At 38.3% G+C, this 15,752-nt stretch overlaps 2 protein-coding genes across 2 annotated transcripts; both read right to left on the bottom strand.

Moving 5' to 3' along the window:
- Positions 1-3,308: 3,308 nt before the first annotated feature.
- On the bottom strand, positions 3,309-4,224 carry LOC129743484 (cGMP-specific 3',5'-cyclic phosphodiesterase-like). Its single transcript, XM_055735518.1, has 2 exons — positions 4,189-4,224; positions 3,309-3,770 (listed from the first exon to the last, which is right to left on the bottom strand). The coding sequence occupies exons 1-2, from the start codon at positions 4,222-4,224 to the stop codon at positions 3,309-3,311; spliced, it is 498 nt and encodes a 165-aa protein (XP_055591493.1).
- Positions 4,225-5,466: 1,242 nt separating this feature from the next.
- Positions 5,467-6,587, bottom strand: LOC129743483 (uncharacterized). The gene is made up of 3 exons (XM_055735517.1): positions 6,514-6,587; positions 5,541-6,352; positions 5,467-5,471 (listed from the first exon to the last, which is right to left on the bottom strand). Exons 1-3 carry the CDS (start codon positions 6,543-6,545, stop codon positions 5,467-5,469), a joined length of 849 nt encoding a protein of 282 aa, XP_055591492.1. The 5' UTR covers positions 6,546-6,587.
- Between the last annotated feature and the right edge of the window lie 9,165 nt (positions 6,588-15,752).

Genomic DNA, 15,752 nt, shown 5'->3' with positions numbered 1-15,752 from the left:
CACTATCATCCACGTGAAATAACATAATCTTCACAAGGGAACTACAATCATCATCACCAGAAAAAAAATGTCTTCCTCACAGGCGATTACTATAATCTCACAGAGCAACTACTGTCATCCTCACGAGGGAATAACTATCATGATTTCTCACCGGAGGAATATTATAATTCTCACGAAGCATACTGACATCCTCACAAGACGATTCTTATCACCGTCACAGGTTATTTATTATCACGATTACTGTGGTGTCCCGAATGATCGTGTATCCTCACAGGGGCTACTATTATCACATTAAGGAGACTACTATTATCCCCTAAAAGTAACTATTTTCATCATCATAAGGAGGTTACTATCATCCACTCGAAAGAATAACATACTAACATCCTTGCAGGACGATAACTATCGTCACAGGGGAACTACTATCATGATAAGGAGATTACAATCCTCCTCTCAGAAGAACTACTAATATCCTCTCAGGGAAATTGCTATCATCAGCATAAAAAATGCTATCATCCTCTCAAAGGATTATTAAACATCCTCACAGGGGGATTACCATCATCATCATAAGGCAAATACCATCATCATCCCAAAGTAACTACCAACATCCTCACAGGATCAGGGTAACTTTCAACCAAATATTGCTATCATCATCATTAGCCAACTACAGTATAAAAACAGTGGACTTACTATCATCATCATAAAAAGATTTTTATCATCCTCTCAAGGGACAATTAACCATCCTCACAGTAGGATTCATATCATCATTAGGCGAATGCTATCATCCTCACGAATCGGGATTACTATCATCATCATTAGTTGTATACTATCATTCTCTCAAAGGAACTGCTAATCTCCTCACAGGGGAATTACTGCAACTTAAAAGGATGATCACTATCATCATTGTTCAGCAATTACTATCATCCTGTCAGAGGAACTACTTACATCCACACAGAAGGATTCAATTCAATATTTTTTAAAAAATTATATCATCCTCTCAAATGATCTTATAACATCCCCACAGGGGGATTACTATCATCATCATAAGGCAAACACTATCATCAAGGGAACTTCTAACATCCAGAAGGAGGATTACTATCATAAAAGATTTTTATCATCCTCTTAAAAGATCATTTATATCCTCACAGAGGGATTACTGTCATACTCAAGTGAGGTTTACTATCATCATTGGGACAATTCTATCGTCCTATTAATAGAACTACTTACATCCTCAAAGGGGAGATTGTTATCGTCATCATAAAGATTACTATCATCCTCTCAAGGGATCATTGGACATCTTCACAGGGGGATGACTATCATCCTCAAAGGGAGATTACCATCATAATCATTTGGAGAAGCTATCACGCTCTCAAGCAACTACTAACATCCTCCCAGGGGAATTACTATCATCTTCAAATGAAGATCACTATTACATCATTAGGAGAATACTTCCATACGCTTAAAGGAGCTATTAACATCCTCAAAGGGGGATTATTATCATTCTCAAAGGGAGATTACTATCATCCTCATAAAGAAACCACTAACATCCTCAAAGAGGGATTACTATCGTCATCATAACAAGATTTGAATCATCCTCTCAATGGATGATAAACATCCTCACAAGGGGATTGCTGTCATTATCTCAAAGAATCATTGATATTCTAATAGAAGGATTACTATGATCCTCAAAGGAGGTTAACTATCATCATTAGGTAAATTCTATCATCCTCTCAAAGGAGCTACTAACATCCTCATAGGGGGATTAATATCATCATCATTAGGCAAATGCCCTCATCTTTTCAAAGCGTGATTACTATCATCATTAGTAATATACTATCATCCTCTCAAAGCAACTACTAACATCACCAAAGGCGGATTACTATCATCTTCGAGGGAGATTACTTTCATCATTTTTTTCATAGGCAAATACTATCGTTCTCTCAAGGAACTTCTAACATCCTCACAGGGGGATTACTATCATCGTCATTAGCGAAATACTATCATCCACTCAAGGAACTACTAACCTCCTCACAAGAGAATTACTATCATTCTCAAAGGGAGATAACTTTTAACCATCATAGAAGGATTTTAATCATTCTCTCAAGGGATCACAAATATCCTCGCAGGAGAGATTGCTGTCATCATAATAAAAAAATTACCACCATCCTCTCAAAAGATCATTAATATCATAACAGAGGGATTGATATAATCCTCAAGTGAGGTTTAATATCATCATTAGGCAAATTCTATCATCCTCTCAAAGGAGCTACTAACACCCTCATATCGGCATTATAAAGATTACTATCATCCTCCCAAAGGATCATTCAACATCATCATAGGGGAATTACTATCATCCTCAAGTGGTGGTGACTATCACCAATAGGCAATTACTATTTTCTTCACAAAGAACTACTAAAAACATCACTGGGCATTACTATTGTGTGAAATAATCCTTGATGGAGATTACTATCATAATCATGCTCTCAGTACAACTACTAACATCCTCACAGGAGGATTACTTTCATCCTCAAAGGAAGATTACTATCATCGTCATTATATGTCATCATATGCTCAAGGAAATTCTAACATCCACACTGGGGGATTACAATCATCTTCAAATGAAGATTACTATTACATCATTAGAAGAATACTTTCATACTCATAAAGAAACTGCTAACATCCGCAAAGGAAGATTACTATCATCAACTATCATCCTCTTAAAAGATCATTAAACATATTCACAGAGAGATTACTGTCATCCTCAAGTGAGGTTTACTATCAACATTATTTAAATACAATCATCTTTCCAAATGAACTACTAACATCCTCACAATGGGATCGCTTTCAATTCTAAAGGATAATTACTGTCATCATCATTAGGCAGTAGTATCATCTCTCAAAGGAACTACTAACATCCTAACAGGAGGGGACATCACTATCAACCTCTCAGGAGAGGATTACTCTCGTCATCCATGGAGACGACTATATTCCTCTTAAATTATCATTAAACATTCTCAAAGAGGGAATACTGCAAATACTAGCATCCTCTCAGAGGAAATACTAACATCCTCACATTGGGATCATTTTAAGGCGGTTACTATCATCCTCTCAAGGGGACGAATATCATCACAAAAAAATATTGTCATCAGCACAAGACTATTACTATCACCGGGCGACTACTATCCTCGCAGGGGGATTAATATCATTCTTATTGAAGGAATACTACAATCCTCACAGGGGAGTTTTCATCGTCATTGCAAAAATAGTGTCATTCCACAAGTCTTTTACTACTATCCTATCAAGTATTCCTCTTAACAGGTATTACTATTATCCTCACAGGGATAACTATTCTCCTCACAGGGATTACTGTTATCCTCACAGGGATTACTATTATCCTCACAGGGATTACTATTATCCTCACAGGGATTACTATTATCCTCACAGGGATTACTATTATCCTCACAGGGATTACTATTATCCTCACAGGGATTACTATTATCCTCACAGGGATTACTATTATCCTCACAGGGATTACTATTATCCTCACAGGGATTACTATTATCCTCACAGGGATTACTATTATCCTCACAGGGATTACTATTATTCTCACAGGGATTACTATTATCCTCACAGGGATTACTATTATCCTCACAGGGATTACTATTATCCTCACAGGGATTACTATTATCCTCACAGGGATTACAATTATCCTCACAGGGAATGCTATTATCCTCACAGGGATGAATATTACCCTCGCGGGGATTTTTATTATCCTCACAGGGAAGAAAATAATCCTCACGGGGACTTTTATTATCCTCTCAGGGAATACTAGTATTCTCGAAGAGATTGATTTCATCCTCATAAGAATTACATTTATTCATTCTGTCGTTTAAAGGAATACAAGAACCACAAAAACTTTCAGTCCTCACCGAGCTTCTGGATGGGTTTCCGAAGCCTTCCCTTTTTAATAAAACTATTTTCAAAGAAACACCATATCACAACATTTTGTCAAAACAATTTCCGTACTTCTGCCATTCCAGTTATGCAGAAGATCCATTTCTCAATGGACTCTATAATTTACACAAATTTTCGCAACTACCCGTCATTCGCAAATGGCGTCCTTTTCAGCCATTTTTTTTTAAAATCAATCTAAAAAATCTTTGGCAAAATTGCTTTCAAATTTTCATTTACCTTCTTTCCCTTATTTGAGAGCTTAAACCGCGCCATTTTGTTTCTATTCTACAAGTCAGATTAATATTTCTTTTTCGTTTATTTTATATCTAATATTTATTTCTTCTATTCACTACACAAATTGGCAATTATTCTACTACAGCTTAATGAGAGAGCTGGAAGAGGAGAAAATGCTTAACGCATCCCTTAGGAGTGAGCTGAGGATGGCACGCGGTGGGAACAAAACGTCCCGAAATTTGTCTGGCTGGATCGAGGAGGATTTGGACGGAGAAGACAATAACTTTTTCGGCCAGCGGAATTCTACGATGAGAAGCGCAGACGAGTCGACTATGCTGACATCGATGACGCTAGCATCCCTTCAAATAGGCGAATGCAGACCGTTGGAGGGCGAGGATGAGATTGACAAGAAGTCGTTTGAGCAGTGGCGGAACATTTTCGAGTCGGCCTTGAAGATCGCCGGAATTGTTGACGAATCGACAAAAATCAGCATCTTTAAGATGAAAGCGGGTGCAAAATTGATTGACGTTCTGGAAAGTACGCCCAACGTCGAGAGCCCGGACGAAGAGACATCGCCTTACTCAAATGTAATGTGCCGCTTGCAGGAATACTATGGATCTCGAGACTATACACTCTTGCAACGCCAGAAACTGAGATCCATGCCCCAGGCATCAGGCGAATCCGACTTCAAATACATGAAACGTGTCGTGGCTGTGGCAAAACTGTGTGATTACAACGCCGATCAGTTGGTCGAGACAGTGGCCGACGTCGTTCAAGCTCATGCCGTGAACCAAAAAGCTCGTGAAGCCGCCCGGAAGGTCATGCGTAAAGGAGGCTCACTGCAAGATCTGATGAACAAGGTGCGTGCTGCAGAGATCGAGAAGCAGAACGAGGAAATATTTGCAAGGAACCACCAACCAAGTTCAATGGCAGAAATTGCCGCAGTGTCGTACTCACGCTCATCTCAAAACTTCAGAGGAAGGTTTGCATCAGCGCATCGAGGCAGAGGAAGTTATTCACGAGGCCGTGGATTTTCTGGCGGTACTGGGACCACCTTCGTTCGCACGGCTTGTTGGAGATGTACCGGACACTTCCACCGTCCTCATGAATGTCACGCAATTGACAAGGAGTGTCGTCGCTGCCATGTCATGGGCCACATTGAGCGTGCTTGCGGCGAAGCGATCGGCTCAAAGCGTCGAGCAAGTGATGATATTGAACAGGCAAATTGATAGGCACAATTTTCCCGTATGTTTGGATAACGTGCCGCTATTAAGCCTACCCCTATTCTGAAGGTTAACAATTATTTATAACTTTGTATTTTTTTTTTTTTTTTTTTTGAGTGAGAGTCAGTAAACTGAGAGGAACGACAAATTGGTTCCTTGCAAATATTTCCTCGTTCTGCTTCTCGATCTCTGCAGCACGCACCTTGTTCATCAGATCTTGCAGTGAGCCTCCTTTACGCATGACCTTCCGGGCGGCTTCACGAGCTTTTTGGTTCACGGCATGAGCTTGAACGACGTCGGCCACTGTCTCGACCAACTGATCGGCGTTGTAATCACACAGTTTTGCCACAGCCACGACACGTTTCATGTATTTGAAGTCGGATTCGCCTGATGCCTGGGGCATGGATCTCAGTTTCTGGCGTTGCAAGAGTGTATAGTCTCGAGATCCATAGTATTCCTGCAAGCGGCACATTACATTTGAGTAAGGCGATGTCTCTTCGTCCGGGCTCTCGACGTTGGGCGTACTTTCCAGAACGTCAATCAATTTTGCACCCGCTTTCATCTTAAAGATGCTGATTTTTGTCGATTCGTCAACAATTCCGGCGATCTTCAAGGCCGACTCGAAAATGTTCCGCCACTGCTCAAACGACTTCTTGTCAATCTCATCCTCGCCCTCCAACGGTCTGCATTCGCCTATTTGAAGGGATGCTAGCGTCATCGATGTCAGCATAGTCGACTCGTCTGCGCTTCTCATCGTAGAATTCCGCTGGCCGAAAAAGTTATTGTCTTCTCCGTCCAAATCCTCCTCGATCCAGCCAGACAAATTTCGGGACGTTTTGTTCCCACCGCGTGCCATCCTCAGCTCACTCCTAAGGGATGCGTTAAGCATTTTCTCCTCTTCCAGCTCTCTCATTAAGCGCTTCATGTCATTCGTCGAGTTTTCTCTAAAATAGTCAACAATGATACGAAACTAAACTTTAATACAGACCCACATATTTACAGGCTGCAGTACAAAATCGTTTGCATAAAAAAATCAACACTGTTGTTTGTTTTGACTACAGATCCACCGATGTTCCCACTACGATTATGCTTTCATGCTACTCACCCACTCGATCTCGAATTGTTCCTTTTAGCCATAATCAATCGAATTTAGAATAGGACTCAATACTCCAAACAACCGTTTGCAACGAATAGAGAAAAATAACTGTAAGCAGCAAAGGCACGCTGAAAACTTACTGCCAATTTGATACCAGTATCACACGCACACATTTTTTCCGACCATTCCGACCAGAGTGCCTACAGCTACGGGTGGAGGCATATCAAGAAAAAGTAGGCAAGAGGTACCGATTATATTTACACACCCGAAGCGAAGACTCACCCTGATTCAAACCGTTCGCTATAGGCTGGTGGTTGTGAAAGATCTTCCACACTATGTTCGCATGTCACACGCACCCATGTCTATACATATCTCTCAGAGCGTTCGCTATTGAATGGTGGTGGTGAGAAATCTACTCACCCTGATTCAAACCGTTCGCTATAGGCTGGTGTTTGTGAAAGATCTTCCACACCATGTTCGCATGTCACACGCACCTATGTCTATACATACCTCTCAGAGCGTTCGCTATTGAATGGTGGTGGTGAGAAATCTTCCACATCATATTCCCATGCATGTCTTCATCTCGTATAAAAACATACAGGTTTGTTCATCACCTGAATCTCGAGAAGTTAAGTGTTCACTCACACCACGTTCAATATATATAATTCTGAGTCGAAGCCAAACTACATACGCACACAACGTTCAATATTTATTATATTGAATGCAGTGCAATCAAAACCACAGTCGGTGGAAAATGAAATACGATTACACGCATACAACTAAGTATTCTGCTAGGGAGCTTGTCACTGGCAAACGTAAATGATTGCAATTTTGTCGATTTAAAATTGCTTTGAAATTTTGCTCGCAAGGAGCCATAAAGCAAATCTTTTGTGAAATTTCTTTTCTGTGGGTACAGAAACACCCTCTCAAGGGAATTAATTGATTCCTCACGGGGAATAAAAGCTTCGTTTCCTCACAAGGAAATATCATTGAAAGCCCTCGCAGGGGAATTAATTGATTCCTCACGGGGAATTATATGGTAACCTCTCGGGGTTAAAAACTTTGTTTCCTCACAGGGAAATATCATGACAAACCCTCACAGGGGAATTAATTGATTCCTCACGGGGAATTATATGTTAACCTCTCGGGGTTTTAACTTCCTCACAGGGAAATATCATGTCGAGCCCTCACAAGGGAATGCACTAATTCCTCACGGGGAATTGCTGCGATTTCTTCGCCAGGAAAATTTCGGACACTACCCTCCCAGGGGACTAAGGTCACTAAATCACTAAATCACACACAACATTAGTAGACTTATTCCGGATCCCTCTGATTTCTTAAAATTTTCTGATTCGTGCTTATCTTCTTAACACTGCCAACATAACCAGTGACTCTAGGTTCCAACTTACCGGACTGTGCCATTGTCGTGTCCCGGCCGTCGTGGCATAGCCATTTTGTATCTTTTTTGTTTAAATGAATTATGCTGCCGTCTGTCCTTGTCAAAGCTGTGGTCGTAACCGGTCGACTGGACACCAAAACTACATCCTCTAACCCGTTCACAATCATCCAACTAGCCTCGATACAACTCGTTTTTCTTACAACTTTCTTCAAACTGATTTTTCTGTTCGATTTCCAATCCAAGTGCTCGTGCGTAACTCACCCTCACTCTCATATATTCTTTTTCACTCTCTCCCGATTACAATTCCTACATTTTTGCTGTTGCTCCTCTCTATCACCTAAACACTGATAGAAATTATCAGGTTATTATTTCTATTTTTGACTGGAATCATATTTTTATACAAAGGATTTAGATTTACATTTATTCATTCATTCATTATATTTATATTACTATCTTTATTCACTACATTCACCCTCACCTCTACTCCTGAACATATCATTATTTGTTGTATTTGTCGTTACGAATCTATAACTTTGCTAAAATACTTAAGTATCGTTCTTCAATCAATTTTTTTAGTTCTTGGACTTAACTTGCTGATTTCGTATTGAGATGTATGTTTCAAACATATGTAATTATTTTGTATTTTTTGCTGTGTATTGCATTTATGACAAGTTCGTTATGACCAAAGGTAGTTCACATAGAGGGAAAAGCGATTGTTCTCAGTAAACTATGATAAATAGAATAACCACAAAAATAATTAAGAGTAGCAAAAACTGACTCATCTTCTTAAAGTCTAAGTCATACTAAAGTCAATTATTACACTAGTTCGGACATTTTGCGTTTTTTTATTTTGTTTCCAAAGTATATTTTTATCTATTTTTTTTATGTGATATTCTTAAATTCATAAGTTTCATATAAATCAGCACCTTCAATGGAAATTTTGTTGACTTTTCCATCTTTTGACCAACTTTTAGAAAAACAAAATTTAAAATTTCTTTAAATTTTTACCCTTGTCAATAATTAATTAACGTTCAGATTTTTCTCTTTTTTTTCTTAGCTTAGAATCAAGATCCATTGTTTAGATCACTCTTTTATAAATCTAATGTATAACAAATAAAAGCAACACAAAAATAAATATGTAAGCGGTTATATTGCTTTCAATTTGATTAAGTAAAAGTTTCCTCAAATCAACGAAAAAATATCTTTCTTTTTTTTTTTTTTTATACGCACCAAATAAACCAAAAACATATTTTTGTGTAGAAATATAAATTATCAGTGCACCTGGCACCCCTGGTGTAGTATAACGTATAGTAACGCATGGGATATAAACAAGATTGTCTGTCAAAGTTCGGCAAGATGGGATTTTTTTTAAGGCAATCAAACAAAATTATCGGAATTCTCTCTATACAATCGAAGTTTGAATCTTAAGAGGACGACGCGAACGGAAACAGTGCTTTAAATAGTATCATGCTAGAAATGCAATCATCGTTTAGCTTTAGTGGCAATGCTACAAAAATCTTTCATCAACTCGGTTCAATGAGTATAACTTTATCAGCCAATTTCGCTTTAAACAATCTTTTATTTTCATTTCAGGTGTCTTTATTTCAGAATTACCAAGAAGCTCGGTTAAGATTTCTATTTCGCTACCTATATTTGAAGATAAATCCCTATTTTCAAATTGCTATCGAACCCAGTAAATTCACACAACATCAAGGATACAGATGAACATAAGTCTTCGATTGTTTATTGTTGATGAGATTGTTAGTTTGTAAATTTAGAACTTCAAGCCAAGGACCTGAACTTAGACACATCTGAACTTATGGCTTTTTATGTCACAGGTTCAAAATTCAACTCCTTATTCAGTTCTTTTCACGAAATTTTTCAAGTTCTCTGTATTTTTTTTTTTTTTTTAACAATTGGACTAATACGTTCAGCAAACAAGATTTTGGTTCACTTGCAAATTTTATTCCATTGTGATTCTTCTCATCGCATTTCTTAGCTTTAAACTTGGTATTTTTAATCTCGAACTCTCATTTAAAACTCAACCTAGCCTCATGCTTCTTACGCATAGAATTTTCAGATTGAGGCGTACGATCTAGATTCGTAAACTTCCACGACTGTCACTCAGATACCTTTATCGCATTGAATTCAAAGAACACAAATGATTGAAGTCTTCGCTGAACAGATTCGAATATGAACGAGAAAGGCTCAAACATAAACGGTGATTTACCTAGCAATACCCATAAAATGCAATCATCACTTGGTCTTTAACATACATTGAAAGGCATCTTTAGCGGCGATGTTGCTTAAATCCCTCGTTGACAACTCTGTTCAATGAGTATCACGTTATTAGACAACTTCGCATCTTCTAACATTTGTTATCCATATTTCAGGTGTACTAATTGACTAAGTTCATATTGATCAATTTAGTCTATGTTTTATGATGAAACCCAACTATTCAATTGCTACTAAAGCCAGTTTCTGCAGATTATATCAAGGCTGCATATATGCATACATAAGTCTTTGATTGTTATTGATGAGAGTCAAGATACTATGGTTTGCAAATCAAGAATTTCAGACTAAGGACCTTAATCAAGGCACATCTGAGCTTCCAACGTGTTATGCCAGGTTCAAAATTCTACTCAGCTCCTTCCATAACTTTTTTTAAATAGCGTTCTGCATGTTAACATTTTTCAACAATTGCAGACTGATCATACTGATACATCTAGCCTGCAGGATTTTAATTCAGTTCCAAAATTTATTATTGAGCTTTCATTTCCTGATTCCTCAACATACGCTTCAGACTTCTTCAACAGATTATATTTTCGGGCGATTGAGGCACACGATCTAGATATGTGAACGTGAACTGACATTCATCTTTCTGACTTTCATTGAAATTTTCTGTTATTATTCAGATTTTTGAGAAAAATAATCAATCTAAAATTTAAGAAATCATACTACCTACGACTTAACCTTAAGATCCAAATGCACATAACATTTTAAATTTACAACCAGGTGGTCATGACTGATCCTTGGCTCAGACTACGACTATTGGTTACATTTTTCTAGACGATATTTTTCCATCTACCAAATTACGGAGTCATAATCAAAATTGGTTTCCGCCGATTGAATTCTAAATAGATATTAAAAAATATGTTCCTGACTTATATAAAAATCCATGACATATCCTACTTCAATTATAGATTTATATTGAATTGGCATATTCGAAATATGAAAATCATATCGAATTCAAAATTCTTCAGACTTCACACTTTTATAAAATCAGTGACTCATTCGAGATTCTGATTCTTATTACGATCGCAGGCTCGGATCACAGATATTTCAGCCAATACTCTTGTCCTTAATAACATGTTACACGTTAATCTTTTTTTTTTTTGGATTTAAAACTTCTTTTGTATTCTTAACGTATTTCATTATTTTGTATTTATATTGCATTTGAAACTCGAATTACGAAGCCCATTCATATCAACTTCTAATCACAGTATCAAGTACACTCCTGTCCATAGTTGGGTACGTCGACAGATCCGACTGACTGTAGCTATTCTAAGCCATTTGTACTTGAGTAAAATTTATTTCAATATCATCATTTTAGACAATCCGGTTTGCGTTTACTTGAGGAGCAAGACCATTCTACTACATTGTTCATCAAATTATGTTGGCCTTTCATCGACTATTTCAATTGATGTTGTTTAGCAAAAATATAATTTTTAAATAAGTTCATTAACAGTCTTGATTTCAAAACAAGTTCTATTTAGTTTTTTTTTTGTTTCTTAAAACTTGTCCCTTGCTGGACAGTACTTCGTAATAACGGTCAACTTTTCAGAGTTGGTTTTATGTTTTCCTTTTAATTTTAGAGCGCATTAAAAACCAAGTTATCATTGTATTTTTTATTGTAAATCCATTCGGATCGACTTCAAGAGCTTCTGATAATGATAAGTTTTATCAATTTGATCCATTTCTCCTTAGGGAATGTCCTTACTAGAATATTCATTAGAGTTCCTCACAGGGAATGACAATATCAATAATGAACTTTTTGATTCGTTTTTTTTAGGTCACTTCTGTTAAGAAATGAAATATTTTTATTGAAAATCAACCTAAAGCTTAATTCTTTTAGATTTTGGAATGATGTTTTATCAGTTTCGCTTATTCCATGGTAGTTCCTCACAGGGACACAAAGGTCGATATTATTGGAAACGTTTCTTACAAGAAACTTATTTGCGGCTAAATGTCTAATCAAGAATGAGACGGGCAGGTTCCTCTCATGGGGAAGTTCCTCTCAGGGAATGTCTTACCACTAGGTTTCCATAAAGGCAAGAAAATAATGGGAAAATCCAAGAGACTCAAATTTTTTAACATAAGTTCAATTTATCTTTTTCTGTTCTTGAAATAGTATGAAAATCCAAGAGACTCAAATTTTTTAACATAAGTTCAATTTATCTTTTTCTGTTCTTTAAGAATGGTTATTGAAATATTTCCGAATAAGTTTTTTAGATCTTATTTAAATAATGAATATTTAAATTAATTTTTTTAAGCACATATAAGCAATGTTATGTTCTGGAAATCGATTCATAACGCGTTTAGAGCTTTGATAATGTTTTATCAGTTTTGTTCATTTCATGGAAGTTCCTCTTAGGGAATGACATTGTAGAAAATATTCTCAGAAAGCTTCGTCAGCTGTATTGTCCAGGAATTAGTACTTCCCTTTTTTTTTTAAATGTCCACAAGGAGCAGCTCTACGCAGCATATGTCCTATCTGAAGTTCCTATCAAGGACGATTCTCTAGTTTCCTTTTAAAAAAATCTTTAAAAAAAAGTTCTTAACTGGAAAATACTTTGTTTTTAAGAACGTTTGGTAAGGATACAGGGTTCTTTTTCTTTATCTCAAGCCCCCTTCCAGGGATGTCTTATCACAAAGGTTCCTCATTGCAATATCACCATTCAGTAATATTGAAATATTCCTCCCAGGGAATGCCCTCACAGAGTAGTTCCTAACGGGGAAAGTCATCAAAGTACTCCTCTCAGCAAACGTCCATAAAGAGAGGTTCCTCACAGGGCATTTCTTACGGCGAAGTTTCTCTCGGGAATGTAATCTCAGGAATGTTCGTCAAAGGCATGATGATCACGGAACTGTTCCTCTTAGGGAATGCACATACAATGTCCTCGCGGGGATGTTTCTCATAGGAGACGTCATACTAAAGTTTGCGCATTCCTCTCAAGGAATGTCATTACGAAAATTCGCTCAATTCCTTTTTAAAAAAATTCTGAAAAACTTCTTAATAGGAAATTTCTTTTTGTTTAGAACGTTCGGCAAGGCTCTTCACAGGGTTTTTTTTTCGGGAGTTTACTTTCAGGAATGTCTTATCACGAAGGTTCCTCATGGCAATATCACCATGAGAAAGTTCACCTCAGTCATATTGAAGAAGTTCAATAGTAGTTCTTCACAGAGAAGGCCATCAAAGTATTCCTTTCAGGGAATGTCCATACAGGGAGGTTCCTCACGGGAATTTCTTCCGGCGAAGTTCCTCTCGGGGAATATAATCTCAAGAATGTTCGTCAGAGGCAAGATAAACACGGCAAAGTTCCTCTCAGGGAACGCACATAAAATGTCTTCGCGGGGATGTTTCTCACAGGAAACAACATACTGAAGTTTGCGCATTCCTCTCAAGGAATCAAAACGAAAAGTTCCTCACAGGGAACATCATAATACAAACTCCTCTCGGGGAATTGGGTCACTAGAAAGTTCTTTGATAAAAAATTCCTCCCAGGGAATGTCCTCACAGGGAAATGCCGGTAATCTACCACGGAAACTGTCCTCACAGGGACTTTCTCACCGAAAAGTTCCTCTCAGGGAACGCACATACAATGCCTTCGCGGCGATGTTTCTCACAGGAAACGTCATACTGAAGTTTGCGCATTCTTCTCAAGGAATCAAAACGAAAAGTTCCTCACAGGGAACATCAGAGAAGAACTCCTCTCGGGGAATTGGGTCTCTAGAAAGTTCTTTGACAAACAAAATTCCTCCCAGGGAATGTCCTCACAGGGAAATGCCGGTAATCTACCACGGAAACTGTCCTCACAGGGACTTTCTCACCGAAAAGTTCCTCTCGGGGAACGCACATACAATGCCTTCGCGGCGATGTTTCTCACAGGAAACGTCATACTGAAGTTTGCGCATTCCTCTCAAGGAATCAAAACGAAAAATTCCTCACAGGGAACATCAGAGAAGAACTCCTCTCGGGGAATTGGGTCTCTAGAAAGTTCTTTGACTAACAAAATTCCTCCCAGGGAATGTCCTCACAGGGAAATGCCGGTAATCTACAACGGAAACTGTCCTCACAGGAACTTTTTCACGAAAAGGTTTCTTTCGGGGAAAGCACATCCAGATTTCTCGCGGGGATGTTTCTCACAGGAACATCATACTGCAGTTTGACACATCCCTCTCAAGAAATGTCATTAATAAAATTCTTCACAGGGAACATCATCGAAGAATTTCCCTCGGGTCATGGCGTCATTAGAAGGTTCTTTGATAAAAAATTCCTCCCAGGGGATGTCCTCACAAGAAAACTCATGTTATCTCATACGGAAACTTTCCTCACAGGGAATTTTGTCATGGAAAATCTTATCTTCACACTATCCGCATAATTAACCTCCCAAAGGGGTTTAATCAAATTGTAAGGTATTCAGGACCTAATTTTATGCACACAATGCCTCCATTTTGTTTTATTCAAATATGTCCCCTCAAAAATTATGCTAGACTTCTTTCTGTTTTCTTAAAAAAAAAAACTCTCACCAAACGTATTCCGTACATTTTCATAGTTACCATTGCAGGAGTATCGACTGCGCCAAAATTTTGTCGTAACCGGTCGACTGGACACCAAAACTACATCCTCTAACCCGTTCACAATCATCCAACTAGCCTCGATACAACTCGTTTTTCTTACAACGCCTGAATTAGGCTATGGTTGTCAGGCGTGTTTCGCTGCAGTTTACGGTGAGTGAAGTGGTGAAGATGCGGAAGGTCTGTATTCTGAGACCGTCGGTTACGACAAAAATGGCGCGGTTTGAGCTCCCATGCTTTAAAAACGAAATAGGATAGATTCGGAATAAAAGTTTGAGTTAAAACAAAAAAATTAAGGAACTAGTCCGATTTGAAAAATGTAAAATGGCGGAACATGATGAACGCTTGCGAAAGTCGAATACGCCATCTTGAAACTTGGGAGGCTGAAATTGAATGTTTTAGTTGTGATTGTATGATGGGCTCTGAGAAGCCATTAGTGTTCCTTGTTTACTTGATAGATTCTTGTGAGGGTGTTGGGCTCCGAGTGTTTGTAGTCATGATGGAAGGCTCCGTGAGGCCATTGGGTTATCTTGTGAGGATTGGCAGCCCCACCCCTTTTGGTCCCTGTGAGGATCACAAGCCTGAGAAGCAAACATGTAGTTAAAATGAAAGGCTCTGTGAAGCCATTTGTTTTCCTTGTGAGGATTGGCTGCTCCGAGATCCCTTTGAGGATCAAAAGCTCGAAACTTGTTCCCTGTGAGGACCAAAACCTCTGAGAGGCAATCTTGTTCCCTGTGAGGACCTTGTTGTAGTCAAATTGAAAGGCTCTGTGAAGCCAATAGTTATCCTTGTGAGGATTGGCAGCTCCGAGAAGCTCATATGGATCCCTGTGAGGATCAAAAGCTCGAAACTTGTTCCCTGTGAGGACCAAAAGCTCCGAGAAGCAATCTTGTTCCCTGTGAGGACCTTGTAGTCAATTTGAAAGGCTCTGTGAGGCCATTAGTTATCCTTGTGAGATTGGCAGCTCCGAGAAGCAACTATGGATCCCTGT

The sequence above is a fragment of the Uranotaenia lowii genome, chromosome 2, assembly GCF_029784155.1.
Source record: "Uranotaenia lowii strain MFRU-FL chromosome 2, ASM2978415v1, whole genome shotgun sequence".
Classification (NCBI taxonomy): domain Eukaryota; kingdom Metazoa; phylum Arthropoda; class Insecta; order Diptera; family Culicidae; genus Uranotaenia; species Uranotaenia lowii.
This window is presented reverse-complemented; position numbering and strand designations above follow the sequence as displayed.